Source organism: Anser cygnoides, chromosome 3, assembly GCF_040182565.1.
Source record: "Anser cygnoides isolate HZ-2024a breed goose chromosome 3, Taihu_goose_T2T_genome, whole genome shotgun sequence".
Taxonomy (NCBI): Eukaryota; Metazoa; Chordata; class Aves; order Anseriformes; family Anatidae; genus Anser; species Anser cygnoides.
Window position 1 is genome coordinate 68,683,736 of NC_089875.1, and position 16,237 is coordinate 68,699,972.

Sequence of the window (16,237 nt, forward strand, 5' to 3'; positions counted from 1 at the left end):
TGTTATCAATGTATTTTAGCCACAAATTCAAAGCGAAGCACCGTACAGGCTGCTATGAAGAATGCTGACACCAGACCCAATGCAGGTATCAACCATGCGAGTTCATCTGCACAGGAGGAAAGTTTAAGTGAAATATGTTTAGAAAATTCTTAGTAATGTTAGGGACTTCCTTCATTTCCCTTACTGATGCTGTAAAAGGATGAAGAAGCTTTAGTTACAGCAACAGGAAGGAGAAAAGATTCAGGGAGACTAGGCTGAGTGAGCACACAGCTCTGTTAAGGAACAATTTAAAAGGTGAGGAAAAACATGTAAAAGGCTCAGCATAGACTGAGAAAATCTTTTTAATCTAGCAATTAAAGTTTAATAGAGCAGACAAGCGAAGTGTTTTCTTATTTTTTTTTCATGTTAGAGTTTCTCAAGGGTCTTCCTCCGTTGGGTGTCCAGTACCATTTTAGTCTTCTGCTTCCCTCTCATCTTGACATGGTTTAAATGACTCTGTTGAAGGTCAAGATGGTACTATTTCATGCTGTGAGTTTTTTTTTCTTTAATATTGCAGTTCTAAAAGGTGCTTGAATTCTTTTCCTGACATCCTTTCTGACATCTCCCCAGCATACATCTTAACAGCTGAAAATAGATCTTATTAAGTTCTTATTTTCACTCCACCTGGTACCGCAGTAGTTTGCATCTAAATACCATTACTGTGCTGATTCAGCATCACTCATTTTCTGGCAACGTTTCACGCCTGAACTCTTGGGTACTCCTGTTTGAATAGAACTGTATTTTGCACATTTCAAGTGGTTTATGTGTCCTTCGCAGACATTGTGTTAGAGTGCTTAGAAGATGGCAGTAGCTGTAATACCAGCAAATGGGAATGCGTGGTCATCATCCTTTGGTTGGTCAGCATTATAGCTCTAGTAAAAGTCTTTGTTTCTGCTTCTGAAGAACAAACCTGTTTGGTTTTGGTTTAATTATTTTTATTTATTATTATATTGATCTGGTTGATTAAAAAAATATATATATATATCTTTCTCTTGCTCTAAAGGAAGCAAAAAAAAATCAGAGGTCCTTTCATGAATAGCATCAGAACCCTCAATTTTTTCTTCTAAGTCTTTGCTGATGCCAATTATAACAGCACACTTCCCCAACAGAGGTGGGGTGGTATTTTGATATTTTCTGACTTTATAAGTCAAAATCATTGCTTCATTTCTTTTCAGAAGGTGTAAAAGCAGCCAGCTTACTAGTGAAAAAGTGCTAGATAGTCAAGCATTTGGCTGTGGCTTTTAATTCTGAATGCCCTGTGGTAGAGCTTGATCAGAAACGGACTTGGCTGATGTAGGTGCAGGGCCTCCCAGTGAGCTGGCAGGCTCTTCTGGATTTTCAGGTTCAATGAACATATCTTAGCAAAAGTAGAAGAACTGAGGAATGCGTCTTTGCAAATGTACTTCTGCCTACTGACATCCTGGAGGAATAATAAGGAATTATTTGAAAGCACTCAGGTGAAATCATTTCATTAGTTACACTGTAGAGAAGTTTGAGAGTATCTGGAATCATCTGACCAAAAGCTGTCAGATTCTTCATCATTAGGAACTTGTTGTTACATGGATGTTCTCAGTGAAAGTGAGATTTATTTGGAAATTTCAAGCAATTAGTGGTACCTGTGCAAGGAGTCAGAGAGGTGATCAAAAGGCTTGATGAATTAAAAAAAAAAAAAGATATCTGAGATGAGATATCTGGAGATATCTCATGCAAACAGGTGAAAACTGTAAGGATAGGTGGATTTCTGCAAGCAATTGTTAAATTTCGTTACTGAACTTCCAGTGCTAGGAGTTTGGCTTAAGCAAAAGCTTAATTATCTTTAACTTGAGTTTATTCAAATTGCTACTCACTATTTTAGAATTTTTTCATTCATGTCTAAAAAATAAACCTGTTAACAGGTAGGAAATTCTTTTTAGTGGGAAACTTAAATTCCTGCAGGGGAAAAAGCATATAGAGCACTGCTGATGCATTGAGTTCTAGAAATTGAGATTTCCTGGTAAGTTAGAAGCACAAACTGTGGCTGTTGTCTGGCAGTGTAAAGTTGGTGGGTTTTTAAGGCTACTTATCTATGGGTTATTTGCACAGCAAGTGGAGTAACACTGAGTCCTAGTCACTCTTTGCTGCATAGACACATTTGACATTTGTATTTGGTTGCTAGTAGTTACACTTGTCTAGTTTGCTGAGTAGTTAATACTCAGCAAAACTGGAGGACATTTTGAGAAATAAGAGTTGTTGTTCATTAATATCTAATAATAATTATTGTTAGAAGGTAGGGTCTTCTGTGAGGGTTAGCTTCCTGCCTTACTCTGGTGGGTTGGCTAACCAGAAGGTAATCAGGGTGGCTCCTGTTAGGAGCGCACGTCTGCATTTACAGTGCAATACAATCAAAATGTACATCAGCTGGAAAAGGCAACTGAGGAGACGTCTTGTAGTGTCTTGCTCTTTGTGACTGTTTTGGCCGAACTGAACTGGGTTTGGAGCTGTTCCTGACTTTTCTGCTTGGTAACTCTGATACTCCTGGCAATCTGACATGGAGAATGAAACAGGACAGAAATGATCCTCAAAACCCAAGTTCCATTTGCAGAAGTTTCTGCTCCCTGAACTGACTTGGTGTGGGGATAGTTGAGCATCATCTGTTTTCTGCAAGAGACAGAGCAGGGTTGTACTAGAAGAAAAAGGAAGGAAAAAGGGAACGACTATGTTAGTACTGGCTTGAACAGTCTTAATTTTGTTATAATATGGCATCTTTAGACACTTTGATTCAGACCACTTAATTACAGCTTTGATTTAAATAAATAAATAAGCCCTTCCTTGTAGTGTTCCTAGATTAAGATTAAACAAATTAAAAGAATTCTGATGTGATTTTATAAGAAAATAAACATGTTTTTCTGTGCTTTGATAAAGCATAGAAAATGTCAGGTTCAGTGCAGGTCAGGATTTAGCCTGCTGAAATCTCTGAGAATTTGGATTCTAATACCTAAAGCTGAGCTTGCAAATCTGGCACATGACTGCAGGGCAGAATAAGTCTTTCTTGTATAATGTGCAAAATTGCTGGAGAACTTAATTGGTAAATTAGAAAATAGCCTTATGCTGTGGCTAAATGATCGGTTTCATATGATCCTGATCCCTCTTGCCAGGGGTTGGGAATGTCACATAGAGATAAAGGCTGCTGCTTGGCTGCCTGCTGCCAGGTCTGCGCTGGGACAAGATGCCCCTGTCCCTGGAGAGCTCCTAAGCCATCCCTGAGTGAAGCTGAGCGAGGGATTTGGCTCCTGCCAGGCAATGTATCAGTGCCACCCGCGGCCGGAGGATGTTTCCACACATCCTCTTACTGCCTCTCAGCTGAGATCTAACACCATGCTAACTTCCTGGTTGAAAGTGCTCATATATTAAATGCAGATACATTTTTTTTTTAAACTTGTGAAGTTGGCCCTCTAAGGACTGTAGAGTAAATTAACATTCCTGAATTTTCCTGCAGGATTGTTGCGCATTTATGCTCCTATAAATGGAGAAGAAACATTTTTTCTCAGGGGCATAGCAGTACTCTAGAAAATCTGTTGTCATTTATTATAGTCTGGTTTAATGCAGATTTTTGATTGACATAATTTCTCTATGTAATTTGAGCAAAGGAGAGGAAGGAAGAAAGTTTAGGATTACCGTTATCAGCATGTCCTAGGGCTGTTGCTTTTAAATGTAGGATTATAACTGCTATTTAACGGAATTATCCTTGACACACGTGGCCTCAAGAAGAGGTCTGAAAGCAAGGGCAGTGCAGTGTTGTCAGCTGACAGCCTGAAGCAGTGTCTTTGAAAAGGTCTGAAACCATCACTTCTTGTCTGGCAGACGACCTCTGGCATTCCTAGCTCTGCTCTGCTTTGTGGAAGGAGGGAGGAAAGACAACGCGGAGGCAAAGACTCTCCTCTTACGTAAAGCCAGGTTGCTGGTAGTGGTCCTTGAAAAAGGCTCTTCCCGAGCAGGGGTTAGAGATGTTGCTGGTGAAGGGAGGTGGTGGACCTACTGGAGTGGCAGTGGTTCTTCACCAGACACCACAGAGCTGTGCTGTTGTCCTAGCTACATGCCTGGGGAGGGACAGGTTCACCTGAGACACCCCCAAAAGGCACCCTTTGAGCTAGCTCTTGGCTGATTGTGGTAGGGAGAGGGTGTGAAGTGTCCTTGGGTGAATCTGCTGCCTGCTTCTGATGTGAATGCCCTCTGCTCATATTGCAGAGCTGCTGTGCTGGGTTCCCCAAGGGAGGTTTCCAGAGCAGTATTTATTTGTGGTGCATCTGTGTACAGAAAAAGCATCTTTATAGCCAAGCTTAGTTAGTTGTAAAAGTTCTTGGCTGTTTGTGCAAAATGATATGTAAAAATAGCTACAGAGGCATACAGTAGCATTTATAGTCACAGAAGATTGTATCATAACAAACTCAAAACCTTTCCTAGATGCCTTGCCTGCCCATTCTAACTTCATTTTTCTGTTATTAGCTGTATTGAGTTTGAACCACATGAATTTTATACAAGAAAATCTCTGCCAGACTGAAAATTCCTGTGAGCTGCTCTTAATTGTGACTGCAAAACTTCCTGCTCCAGGATAAACAAAAACTTAAATGTTGCTTCCATCAGTTTAAGAGGTGTATTCTTAAGGGAAAAAAATAATATCTGAATTAATGTATAACATAAATTCATTTAAAAAAATCATTTTTGATTCTATGTTGACCATAAGCATACAGATAACAGTATAGGTGGATCTGACAGACATAGAGCTCTTAGGGTAACCATGCTGCTACCACCCGGAAAATAGTGCTCCTGTGTAAAATATTTCATAGTTCTGATGCATAGAACATGAATATAATTAAGCGTTGTATTAAATATATTTAATATTGAGAGTATTCTTAAGTCAGTATTTGCCGTGGCTTCTTGCAAAATAAACATTTTAATCCTGCTTTTGTTTCCCTGCAGATGATGAAACATGCCTGGGATAATTATAAGCGTTACGCATGGGGATTAAATGAACTGAAACCCATATCTAAGCAAGGACATTCAAGCAATTTATTTGGTGAGTAGAGTGTATTTTTGTGCTTAGTGACGTTAGCATAAAACAGTAAATCAGCTGAAAAGATTATAGGTGATAAACACGTGTTCTTTCTAGCCTTTGTGATGCAGTGTGGTGTTTCTTACTTCTGTTATGTATAGAAAATAACAGTTAATGAAGGTCATGCTGTCTATGACTCTTATAGATTCCTTTCTGAATGAGAATAAATGAAGTGTCATTGCTGCATGATAAAGAAGTAGTTTTGTTGCATTAAACACTGCCCTACCTTAAAACTTTTCATATAAAGTGGAACTCTTCGACACCAGATTCAGTAAGCATGAAACAGAAACTGTAAGGGGGGAGGTGGAAGGGGCTCCAGAAAAGTCCTGTACAGGGAACAAGCATCGTTACTTGGTAATCTCTACTACCATGAAGGTAGCTGAAGCTGTCTGCAGTTCCCAGCAATTTATGCCCATTCCTTGAAGAAACTTGTTAATCCCTATCACTCAGGCTCCCTTAACAGGCTTTTTCTTTCATGAATATAAACATTATTTGCACCTCTAAATGTTACACAGGAGATGTTTAAATAACACCCAAGTTGTTATCAGTTTAGGACAAATATGGAGCTGAAAAGCTCCAGTAGGAGAGGCACACTGCAGAAATCCAGTGTAATGAGGCAAGACTTTTTAATGTGCAAGTGGGACAGAGCTTGGATAAACAGCAGCTGAAGGGCACCAGAATTCTGAAGAAGTGTGAGAAAGCAGTCCTATGAGTTGTCATCTTCAGTTTTGCAGAGAAATGATCAATTAAGCTGTTTAACTGCAATCTTTGTATTCAAATAAATTCTGTTTTCCAAACAGAAAGCTGAAAAAATGAACTAATTTCTATAGCTGGGGAAAAAGTCAATATATTATTTTGATTTTAACAGGAACTTATTTTGTTGACTGTGTGGAAAAGACAGTTTCAAGTGGGAACAGTTCCTAAAACAGCTTAAATAGAGCACTTATCAAATTCTCAACTATATTTGGAAGTTGCTAAGAGACAGCAGTTGTGATTACAAAAATAATTGTGAAAATACATCTACATTGATGTTGCTGCACTGCTAAGGTGACATCAAAAAAAAGTTTTACTAGATAATTATAGAGTTAGATACTGGACTTTAAATATGAATTGGGTGTTTGAAACCAAAGCAGTTTGGGTGAACTTCAGGGTTAACTTGGGCTTCTATTTTCATGTGGAAAACTAAAATTGATTATCAGCTTTCAGATTACTGATAGTTTTGCAGTTTAATATCAGATTTAAGTAACTGTTTAATGCAATCCTGTTTTGTTTTCTTGGAGGACAAGAAAATGTTGCATGATGTCTTGAAAATTAAAATGCTTAATCTAGTTTCATTGGCATCAGAAGTGGTATAAAAATTTAAGTGGTTTGAGTTCCTAATGGTACTGCATGGATTTGCAGAAAAAGCAGTAGATATATTGACTTGTGAAATTCTTAAGTAGAAGTGTTGCGGATACAGCATAAGAATAAGTCACTGAAGGTACTGTTTAGTGTGCAACAGGAAAAGTGTTGAATTTGATAATAAAACTGTATTTCAAAGAATAAGAGCCAGAGTCAGTTTAAATGCAGACCACTTCATCATCGTGGTATCTAACATAAGATCTTATTTCTGAGGAGATTTTCTTAGAAACATCTCCACTCTTGTTGATCTTGGTGGCAAATCAAAATAAACAGTTTCTCTTCCATTGTAATTCTTTGCAAAATACTGAAGAGCAGCATATCTACCAGCTATGCTGTCTCATGAACTACCCTTTCCTGAATCTTTAATCTCCTTTTGTTTTTTAGAAACAAATCCTTGTTTCTGTAATAGTGTCCTCAGATCACTAGATCTGGTCGGTACGTTCATGTTTGAATTCCACAAATGCTTTTTTCTTTTTTGTTAAGGAATGAAAAGATGAACTGGTTTTGACTTTTTTGACCAAAAAGAAAAAAAAAAAGTTGAACTTCATTTAGCTCATGGAATGCCAAACAAGGTTTCTTTTCTGAATTAAATTATTGACAATAGGTTACCTCCAGCTCTGAATGCCTTGAATTTCCTCGCAACCCTCAGAAGTCAAGTAAGACCTTCAGTTTGCCGACAGCCATTATAACGATCTCTAATTTGCAGTGGTTGTCTTTTAATCTTGCTCTAGGTCTCATTTTTCAAAAACTTCAAAAAAAAAATTTTTCAAACGTTTCTGGTTTTAACAGAAGTAAGATATAGCGTACTTCATTAGCCAGGTGGTTAATTTTGAACTCTTCCCCTCCTGTTAATTAATTGGTGCCTCTACAGTACTTGAAATATATTGGGAATGTCTGTTAAGGGTTGGAGACTCTGAGTATTTCACTGTGGGGATTAGCAGGTTCCAATATTGTGGTTCACTGGTGCTTAATGTTGTATGGGTTACAGAGAGTATAGTTCTTTGGGCACAGGAAGAGAGTTTTCAAAAGATATTGCTTCTGAGCTTAATTTTGGAGGTATTAATGCTTCAGTCCTTACTGGAATGGTGAGGCATTTTGTAGATAGATTATCGTGACTGTTGTCTTGAAGGCTATGAGACACAAAAACAGCACGGGCATTTAACAAGCTCAATTACACATAGATGTGACTTTGGCAATACCATTGTGGATCTGGCAACGCATTTAATGCAACGTGATACTATTGTTAGGCTAGGTGGAAGAGGAATATTGCCAGCAAGATGATGACAGGAGAAAGCTGCATTGAAGCCCAGATGGTTCTGACCTTTGGGGAGGAAAAGCATCCAGATCTAGCACCTCACACAAATTAAGAGTAGCAGAGCTCTTCTGGAGATGAGGACTTCTTAAGGAGCTTTGAAGTGCCATTTTATTTTTCTTAAGCCCATGAAGCAGACTTTTGCAGACAAGGACCTGCCTTGGTCTTGCAGATATTCTGTGAGCAGCGTATGTGAGGAATGGGAGGTGTATTGATAAGCTCGAGGAAATCTTTAGAAAGGTAGCCTTTAGACGTACGTGACTGTAGACGTTCTGCTCGGTTATTTGCAGAACTTGATTCCTTTCACATGTGCACACTCAACTGTCTTTTAGGGAAAGGCTTAAACATATAGTGAGCTGAAATATTTTTGTTTCAGGATGAAGCCAAAGCCTAATGTTTGCCTCTGACCATTGCTAAGTCTTGTCAGCATATCCATATAATGTTTTAGTTTCCTTTTATTTGTCACTTCAGCTTTTAACATGTTAGCTTGGCAGGTAACTGACATTATTGTGGTTTTTTAATTGTTTACACCAACTGCAAAGAATTCAGTTACAGTAACAACTATTTGAAAAGGCAGAACTGAAAAGACATCAGTTGTTGTCTTGGTAGTATTCTTAATATTTTAGTTCCACGAGGTCAAGTGTACAACTGCTTCTAGACTAATCTAGTAATTTGGAATTGCTAAACTTTTTTTTTTTTTTCACCCTGTGTGTGTCATCTATAATGGTATGACTTTTGCTGTGTACTCATTCTTCTTTGTAAGTCCTAATTGTTCCTGCCTGATAGAATATAGCCCCTATGTAAATGTTAAGTTTATTAAAAAAAAAAAAAAAGGCATAGAAGACATGTAGAATGGTAAAATCACAATTTTGTAACTTTATTATTTTTTTTTTAATCTCCCATTCATCTCCGCCACCCTCGTCCCGGCCCTGGAGCTATTCTTCTCTAAGCCTTCTGTACTGATCTTAAAACTAATGAGCACTGCTGGTTGAGAGCTTTCTCTAGAAGTGATTTCTGTGCTTAAGCAAGTGTTACTAAAGGGCTTGTATAATTTCCTGTAACTGTATTTCATGTACAGCATTGCAAGTTTAATAATAATGTAACTTGTGGGTATAGTATAATTAGTCTCTGCCAGTGAAAAGGGACCTTTTCCAGAGGGATAAGGGGCACTTTTAATACTCACAAGCTGCAAAGCTAAAGTGTTATGGTTTAGCAAGATCCTGTTCTTCCCACTTTGAACTAATTTTTGAAGTTTATTGAATAGAGTATTGAGGTGTATGCAGATTTTTAAAGCCTGCTAATATTCATACTCAAAACTCTTCCATTGATCACCAATGTGTATTTTTAAACTGGTAGTTTTATTAATATAGTTCACAAAAATTAATTTTACATGTATTTAAATAACATATGAATTAAAATTAAAAAGTTTCAATATTTTCCATCCCCACCCTTGTTTATTTTCACTGTTGCTGCTAAAGTCCCTGGAATTACGGATTTCAGTATGCAGTCTTAATTTTGGAAGTGGGCTTGAATTCTTTGCCAAATAAATTAATAGAAGCTTGTCTGAAGAATCACATAAGCAGATATGTGGATGAATGGCTCAGCACAGTGTTTGTGGAAGGAGGTTCTGCTTCAAAACTACTGTTTTTTCAACTAAGCAGGTCAATATGAAGGCAAGGAAGTTTATTGCCTTTTAAGATTTCCAAAAGCGTTTTTCACGGTTATTAATGGCCTCTTCCAGTACTCTTCCAGCAATGCTGAGTCCATGCTCTCAAGTTACTTATCACAGCGCTGGAAAATCAAGTGAACAGAGTGACAGCTTGGCAAGGATAACAAGTTACCCAAGGCAGTTAAAGCAATAGGAAACTGCAAGCAATTCTGTGAACCCAGAGGGATTTCCCTGATAGATGGTAATTGCACTTTAAAATAGCAAATGGGTCCTAATATACCTAAATTTAAACTGGCACATAGTGGCATGGGAGATATGAATCCAGTTAAACTCAAAATAGGTAGTAAAGATTGAGAACTTTTTGGCGTAATATATGGATGTCCATAAATAGTGGCAAGGATGGTGTGAATAAGGATTTATGGTTCCTTGTTGGAAACAACACCCTCTGGATAGGGTTGAAATATCAAATCTATAGAAGTAGCGTGTTCAAAGCAAGCAAAAGTAGGCGGTTCATTACAAACTGTGTAGCTGAGCTGTACAAGTGCCAAAGTCATGGTGGATGCTAATGGTTTCCATGGAAAGCAAGTAGACAAGGTAATGGAGGAAAAATTCATCAAGGGCTATTAAATACAAAGACACAAGAACTGGCACTAGAATGCACAGATCTCCAAAATACTGGAAATTAGAAGAGTATTCTAGAAATATCACTGCAGTGTTTCGTGTTACACAAATGAGAAGCCAGATCTGTTTTTTTTTTTTTTTTTTTAAAGTATATAGTTTTGTTTTGTTTTTTTCCCCCACTCTTACCAGCTGGTAACAGTGACTGAAATTGAAAGTGTTGCTGGGGGATTGCCAGTATTTGAGCAAGTTTTGTGTTTTGGCGTAGTACATTTTAATAATTAATCACTCTTGACACTTCAAATTGCTAATGATATTGGATAGGAGCCTTTACAGTCAACTTTAAATAAAAGAAAGCACTGTTTAAAAATTTGAGTCAGCTTTTGAAACAATGCTCTAAGAAACCTACACCTCTAGTCAAAAAGTTAATTTTGTCAAACCTATATGTATTTTTGAATATACTGAGAATAATGTAGTTTAAAGTGATTGTTGTACAATGTGCATGTGTATACAGCTGAAAAAAATCAAATGCCTTATTGATTATTTTTTTCGGCTCATATTTAATATTACAAAGTATCTGTTCTTATTTCTCATGTTAAGAAAATCTGAACTGCTCTTAATGGCTAGATTAAGAAAAAAATGTGATCGATTATATTACTGCATTTTTGACTGGGATTTTGAGTCTGAAATGACAAATTGAAGGAAGCTTTCACTGAAAACATCTGCTTTGTCTGAGTTTCTTCAACTTACAATAACTGGAAGGTGACAAAACAAGTTTGCCTTGGTGGCTGTGAAGATAATGAAAGGTCTGGAAGATCAGGGTGGGGCTGAGTGCAATTTCAATATACCTATGTATAATTTTTTTCTACAATAGTGGAAGTACAAAGTAGCCATTAAAGCAGTTCTTCCGACAGTAATGGAGAAAAATTATTTTTGAACACTTGCGCATTTTTAAGGGCATATACTTTATTTGTATATGCTGAATTTCCATCTTATTAAAAAAAATACTAATACAAATGTCACGTACTAATTTTCATACTTCATCTCAGAAACACAAAAAAGTAACTTTTTCTAGAATAACTAGCAACATTCTACTCCTCTTTTATGTTCATTCAAAAACAAGAAATCCTGGTGTATGATGCTTGTTGTTTGGTGAATTATTACAGCTGGGAGAGCTGATGTGTAGCATGACCTGAGGCCACTTCATACTTCATTCCATACTTCCCAATTTTATCGTATGCTTTGCCACAGTTTTCTTCCATTCAGAATATGAGTAAGAAAAAGAAAAGCAGTTGATTTCAAGGATAAGGGGAAAGCAATACGGCCTGGCCTCCATCCTGTTACAGGCAATGCACTAAGACAGATTTCTGAAACTTCTCCCAGTAGTGTTCTGTTTGATTTGCCTGCAGATCACAAACCTTTATCTGATTCATATATATGTACACACGTGCGTGTGTGTGTATATCCAAATATATGGGATGGCAAGGAGCATGGATATTCTGGAAAATGAAAACACAAACTTGGTATACAGGGGATGGGAGGGAAGTTGTAAACAAACTGTTAAATGCACCAACATTCATTGATTCTGGCATCCTAACTGTATTCTATTTCAGACTCTCTTGGCAAAAAGTATAAGCCATGTTTAAAAGCCTGGGACAGACAAATTAAAAAAAAAAATGCTTCTTGGCCCACCCTCCAAACAGTTTGGCTATGATCCATTTGTGGTTCTTAAACCATATGGCCACATAAGCTCAGTCACAGAGCTTTGCTAATAAGCTTGTCATCCAAGGACAGCAGTTCTCCCCGTATTGTCACCCTGGAAACTCGTATGAAGTTACTCATCCTCTGACCACTTTTTTTTATTATTATTATTCTCCGCCCACCTAACCCTGAGGGGCTTTCATTACATTCTCTAATGTAATCTAATTTTCTTATTTCTGCATGGATAGTTTTGCATTGTTAGATAATAAAAAGGATATTGTTAAGTCAACCTGTTACATATTGCACAAAACTGCTCTGTGATACATATCCAGCTATTCTGAAACACTGGATCAGTCGTCTTTGTTCATCATCCACAAATCTTGTCAGCAGTAGAATCTTTTTTATTTTTCTTCCAGATCATTGTTAAAGATATCACATTGTTAAACTTGAGAGGGGATGCTCTTTAGCTGCTGCTAGATAGTCCGTGTCAAGATTCATGTTGACTGATTTCTTTTGCATTCTCTTCAGTTAATTAGCTTGTAGGCTATTTTACATGTTCTCTCTTAGTCACTTACATGGAGCAAGTGATGCTGTTAGTAAAGAGGAGAGATAAATACAGAAGCAGAAGTAACATGGAGCATATAGGAGTACTTGGTTTGGAGGTTTTGGTAGAGACTAATATGTTTCTATTTGGTAGGCTTGCACATCTGATTATCACTTATCAATTATTCACTTTAAGCTTACATTTGATGAATTTCAGTCCATTTTCTGTTCTTCGAGTATACAGTTTCTTGTATTATCTGCTGAATAAATCCATAATTACTTTAGGGGTATGAATTTGCTCAGAGTATTATTTGTGATAGCTTCCTCCTGACTAGGACAACTGTGAAACTCTAACTTGGAGATTACAGCTTTGCTGGCACTTTTTTGTTAAACGAGATGTTAATCAAATTTATAGCTGCTTTTAGGCATATGACAGAACAATTCTCCTGTCCAAGTATTCTGTCATATGAAAATGAGCATGTATTTTAAATGCCTGTCAATAATTTTTGCCTGTTGCAGACCTTGACTTCTGTGTAACTTCTTGAGAACGTTGCACAGAAGCTAACAAGTATGATAACTGTATTTCATACTTTGTCCGGTGTACTCTGAGAAGCATAGCATATATTGGCTTGTGAAATATTTGCTGTTATTCCATAATGAGAAGTGTTCATTTAACTTCATTACATTCCTTTTTTTTTTTCCTCCCCCTCCCCTTGTTTGTGTGACTGGTTGCAGATGAACTGTTCAGCTACACGATTTCCTTAATGCTCTTAACTTTGGATTATCCTGTTGGCTAACTTACTGTAAACTACGGTTGGTCACAAGCCATAACTCTGGTCCCTAGACTGACACTTTAACAACACGCTCTGTTTTCTTTTATCTTTTGTCAAGAATTTTGAAGTGTAGCTGTTTGAGACGAACTTGACTATTTACTTCTCACATTAACTGTCTTCTGAAGCCTTCAGAGTAATGGCTAACATTGTCTTAAGCCCTAGAGTTTTTCCCATTTTCTTCTCTCTGCCTTGCAGGGAGAGGTTTATGCTCAAAGCAGGCCATGTGCTGTTCTGTGTGGGACAGATTCAGGAAAAAGAAGTTCAGAGGATGTGTGAACCCAAGGGTGGTTTCTGAATAAGGCTGAGTGCTCTTTTACTTCTGACTCAGTAGTGAGTTGCAACTCAAGTACTAATCCTTAAAATTGAAAGCTCGGCTGTTTAGAGGTAGTGTTAGCTGTATTACAAGAGGATTATCACAAAGACTGTCATTGCACTGAGCCTATCAAAATCCGCTGAAGCAAATCAGGTTATAGATAATTTTTCTTTAAGTAGAGCTCAGTTGAAAAGTTCACTACAAGCTGCTTTTTTTTTGTACAGAGTTAATAATATTTGTAGAGCCGTTGTAGTAAGGTTCTAGAGCATGTTTTCCTCTATCAGTTTTCTACAGTCATTGTCACTCTCTTGTGAGCTCAGGAAAAATACAAGTTACCTGGCCAGGTTTAAAGAGATACTTTTCCTTTAATATGCCAGAAGGGCAGCCAAGCTCTAAGTAAGCTCTGGGAAGACAATATGCACTTGTTACCAAAGTATGCTGTAGTTTTGTTACTGGAATATCTGGGAGAAAATGTAGATGACCTCCTTTACAGTAGGAAAGGGACATTCCAAAAAGGATGGTATAAGCAATTAGCAGTTGCTAAAACGGAGACAGTGTCTGATTCTATTAAATGTATGAAGTAACGGTGATAATCTCAAGTTGTTAGTTTTTTTAAGAAGATAAAAATGGGAAAATATTTTCCATCTGGAAGCTCAGGTTGAGAAAATGATGTCAGTCCTGCTATATGGAGGTTTCTAATCACTCCTCCATTTCATGAAGAAGCAGAATAATACCATGATGACAGTGAACACAAAAGAGTTCACTGAAGCAATGGATTTCCTACTTAAATATGAATAATTCAATTATGATATGTGATAAAAGTCTACAAGGCGTAGTTTTTCGTGAAGCATCTCAGGATTATAGTTAAGTTCTGTAAAGTTGTTTGTAGCTGTTATCTTGCTATTTACCCAGTGAAATCCATTCCTGAATGAGTAGTCAATTATCTACCCAAGTCATTAGCCCTGCTGGGGAGAGAGGGATTGCATCTAATGATTTCCTCTGTTCCTTGCAACCTAAATTATTCCGCAATTCTACACGTTTACTTCTGTATCTAGAGTCGTCTCTAAAGAATATCTCAAAAGTAGTTTGCATTAATAATGAAGATTGCTGGAGCCAAATTCATAAATACAAAATCAAATAAATTGGCTAAAACTGAATTTCTGACACTCCTCAGTAAGCAGAACAGAAACAAATGCTTAAAAAAATAGAAACTCTTCCTGGACTAAAAAGCTGTTTTGAAAAGTCGTCGTAGAATTCAGGGAAGCATGGAATCGTCACTTGCATGGCTGTATTTTCTCCCCTACCCTCCACGTTAGCCTTTTAGTGCAGGATCATTATCCATGTCAAAGTGAACATATGGGTGATATTTCATCTTGTAACTTCAGTTGAATGCTGGTAAGCTGACTCCTATCCATCCCCATAAAAGACGTAGAAGGACACCACTTTTGCAAACAACTGGAACTTGCTTTGAAAACCAGTGTCTGGTGGTCTCTCTTGAGCTGAGAAATTCAGATGTGTGCAAGTTTGCCTTTGTTCCCCATAAAGGTATCTTGTGCAGGCTACATGGTGTGATGTGCAGTATCAGAAAAAAAATGGTTTTCAGAGAGGTTACTCGTTAAAGGGCTAGTTTAACTGAAATGTGATCACTGCTTATTAGCTTCTTAAAGCTCTGTGTATGTTACTGAATATAGAAGATAAAAACAAAAAAGCAACTGATTTTTTTTTCACTCCAAACTGGAAGAATCGGTAATTTCTCAGTGAGATTTATTGTCTTCTGTGAATTATATTTTACAGTGAATTGTTTCATCAGTGTTCAAAAATATATACCCATGGCTGAAAATGCAGTGCATTAGACCTGCTCTTCAAAACAGCATTAGTGGAAGAAATACTTAAATATTGTGATGTTGTGTTGTGACATGGGAGTCAAAGTTAAGGCTGTGAATTCATGGTTGCCCACTTGAATGCTTGTATGTCGTATTTTTAATTGGATTAATTAAAACTGGATTTTGAAAATAGAATTAATTTAAATTAATTAGATTTAACTGAAAAGCCTTCTGTTGTAAAGTAAATCACTGGTTCTTCATTTATTTTAGGTAACATTCAAGGAGCAACGATAGTGGATGCCCTTGATACGCTGTACATCATGGAAATGAAAGAGGAATTCAAGGAAGCTAAGGACTGGGTTGAAAAAAACTTAGATTTCAATGTGGTAAGTAGTGTTAATAATTAACACTTAATGGTCTGTTTAGTATCCAGGTATCAACTGAGGACTGGATTCTAATATTGCAAGCATGGTACAAGGCTACAACACTAAGATTATTGATGGATAAAACAAGGCAGCAAGCAGAAATGTAGTGAACTTACTGTGCTGCTTATGAGCAGTTTTTTGGCCTGATAGATTTAGGTAGATAGGAGGCAACCACCTGAACTGAAGCAAGGAGAAAGGAACAGAGCATTTGTTGTTATAAAATAAGCAACAAACTTTACAGCCTTTTTGGATGGAAGAATCAGGACTTCAGTGCAAGCATTCATTTTTTGTTTTGTAAATGCTTCACAATTTTGCTTTCTAAAATCTTCCATAAGTCAGACTTGCATTTACAGAAGGCACACACCATATGTAATCATTTAAGTTCCTTTGTGTATTCTAGTGAAGTTGAATCCCGTGTGTTAGACTGAACTCAGCTCGGCACAGACTGATCTGGTTTAGTCATAGGAGGCA

The 16,237-nt window shown here is 37.2% G+C and overlaps 1 protein-coding gene across 1 annotated transcript in view; it reads left to right on the forward strand.

Moving 5' to 3' along the window:
• The window catches only part of MAN1A1 (mannosidase alpha class 1A member 1), a 141,572-nt gene that overhangs the window by 31,930 nt on the left and 93,405 nt on the right, over positions 1-16,237 (forward strand). The window contains exons 2-3 of the mRNA XM_066994361.1: positions 4,996-5,092; positions 15,612-15,727. Coding sequence (XP_066850462.1) covers positions 4,996-5,092; positions 15,612-15,727 — 213 coding nt within the window. The remainder of the gene's footprint in view (positions 1-4,995; positions 5,093-15,611; positions 15,728-16,237) is intronic.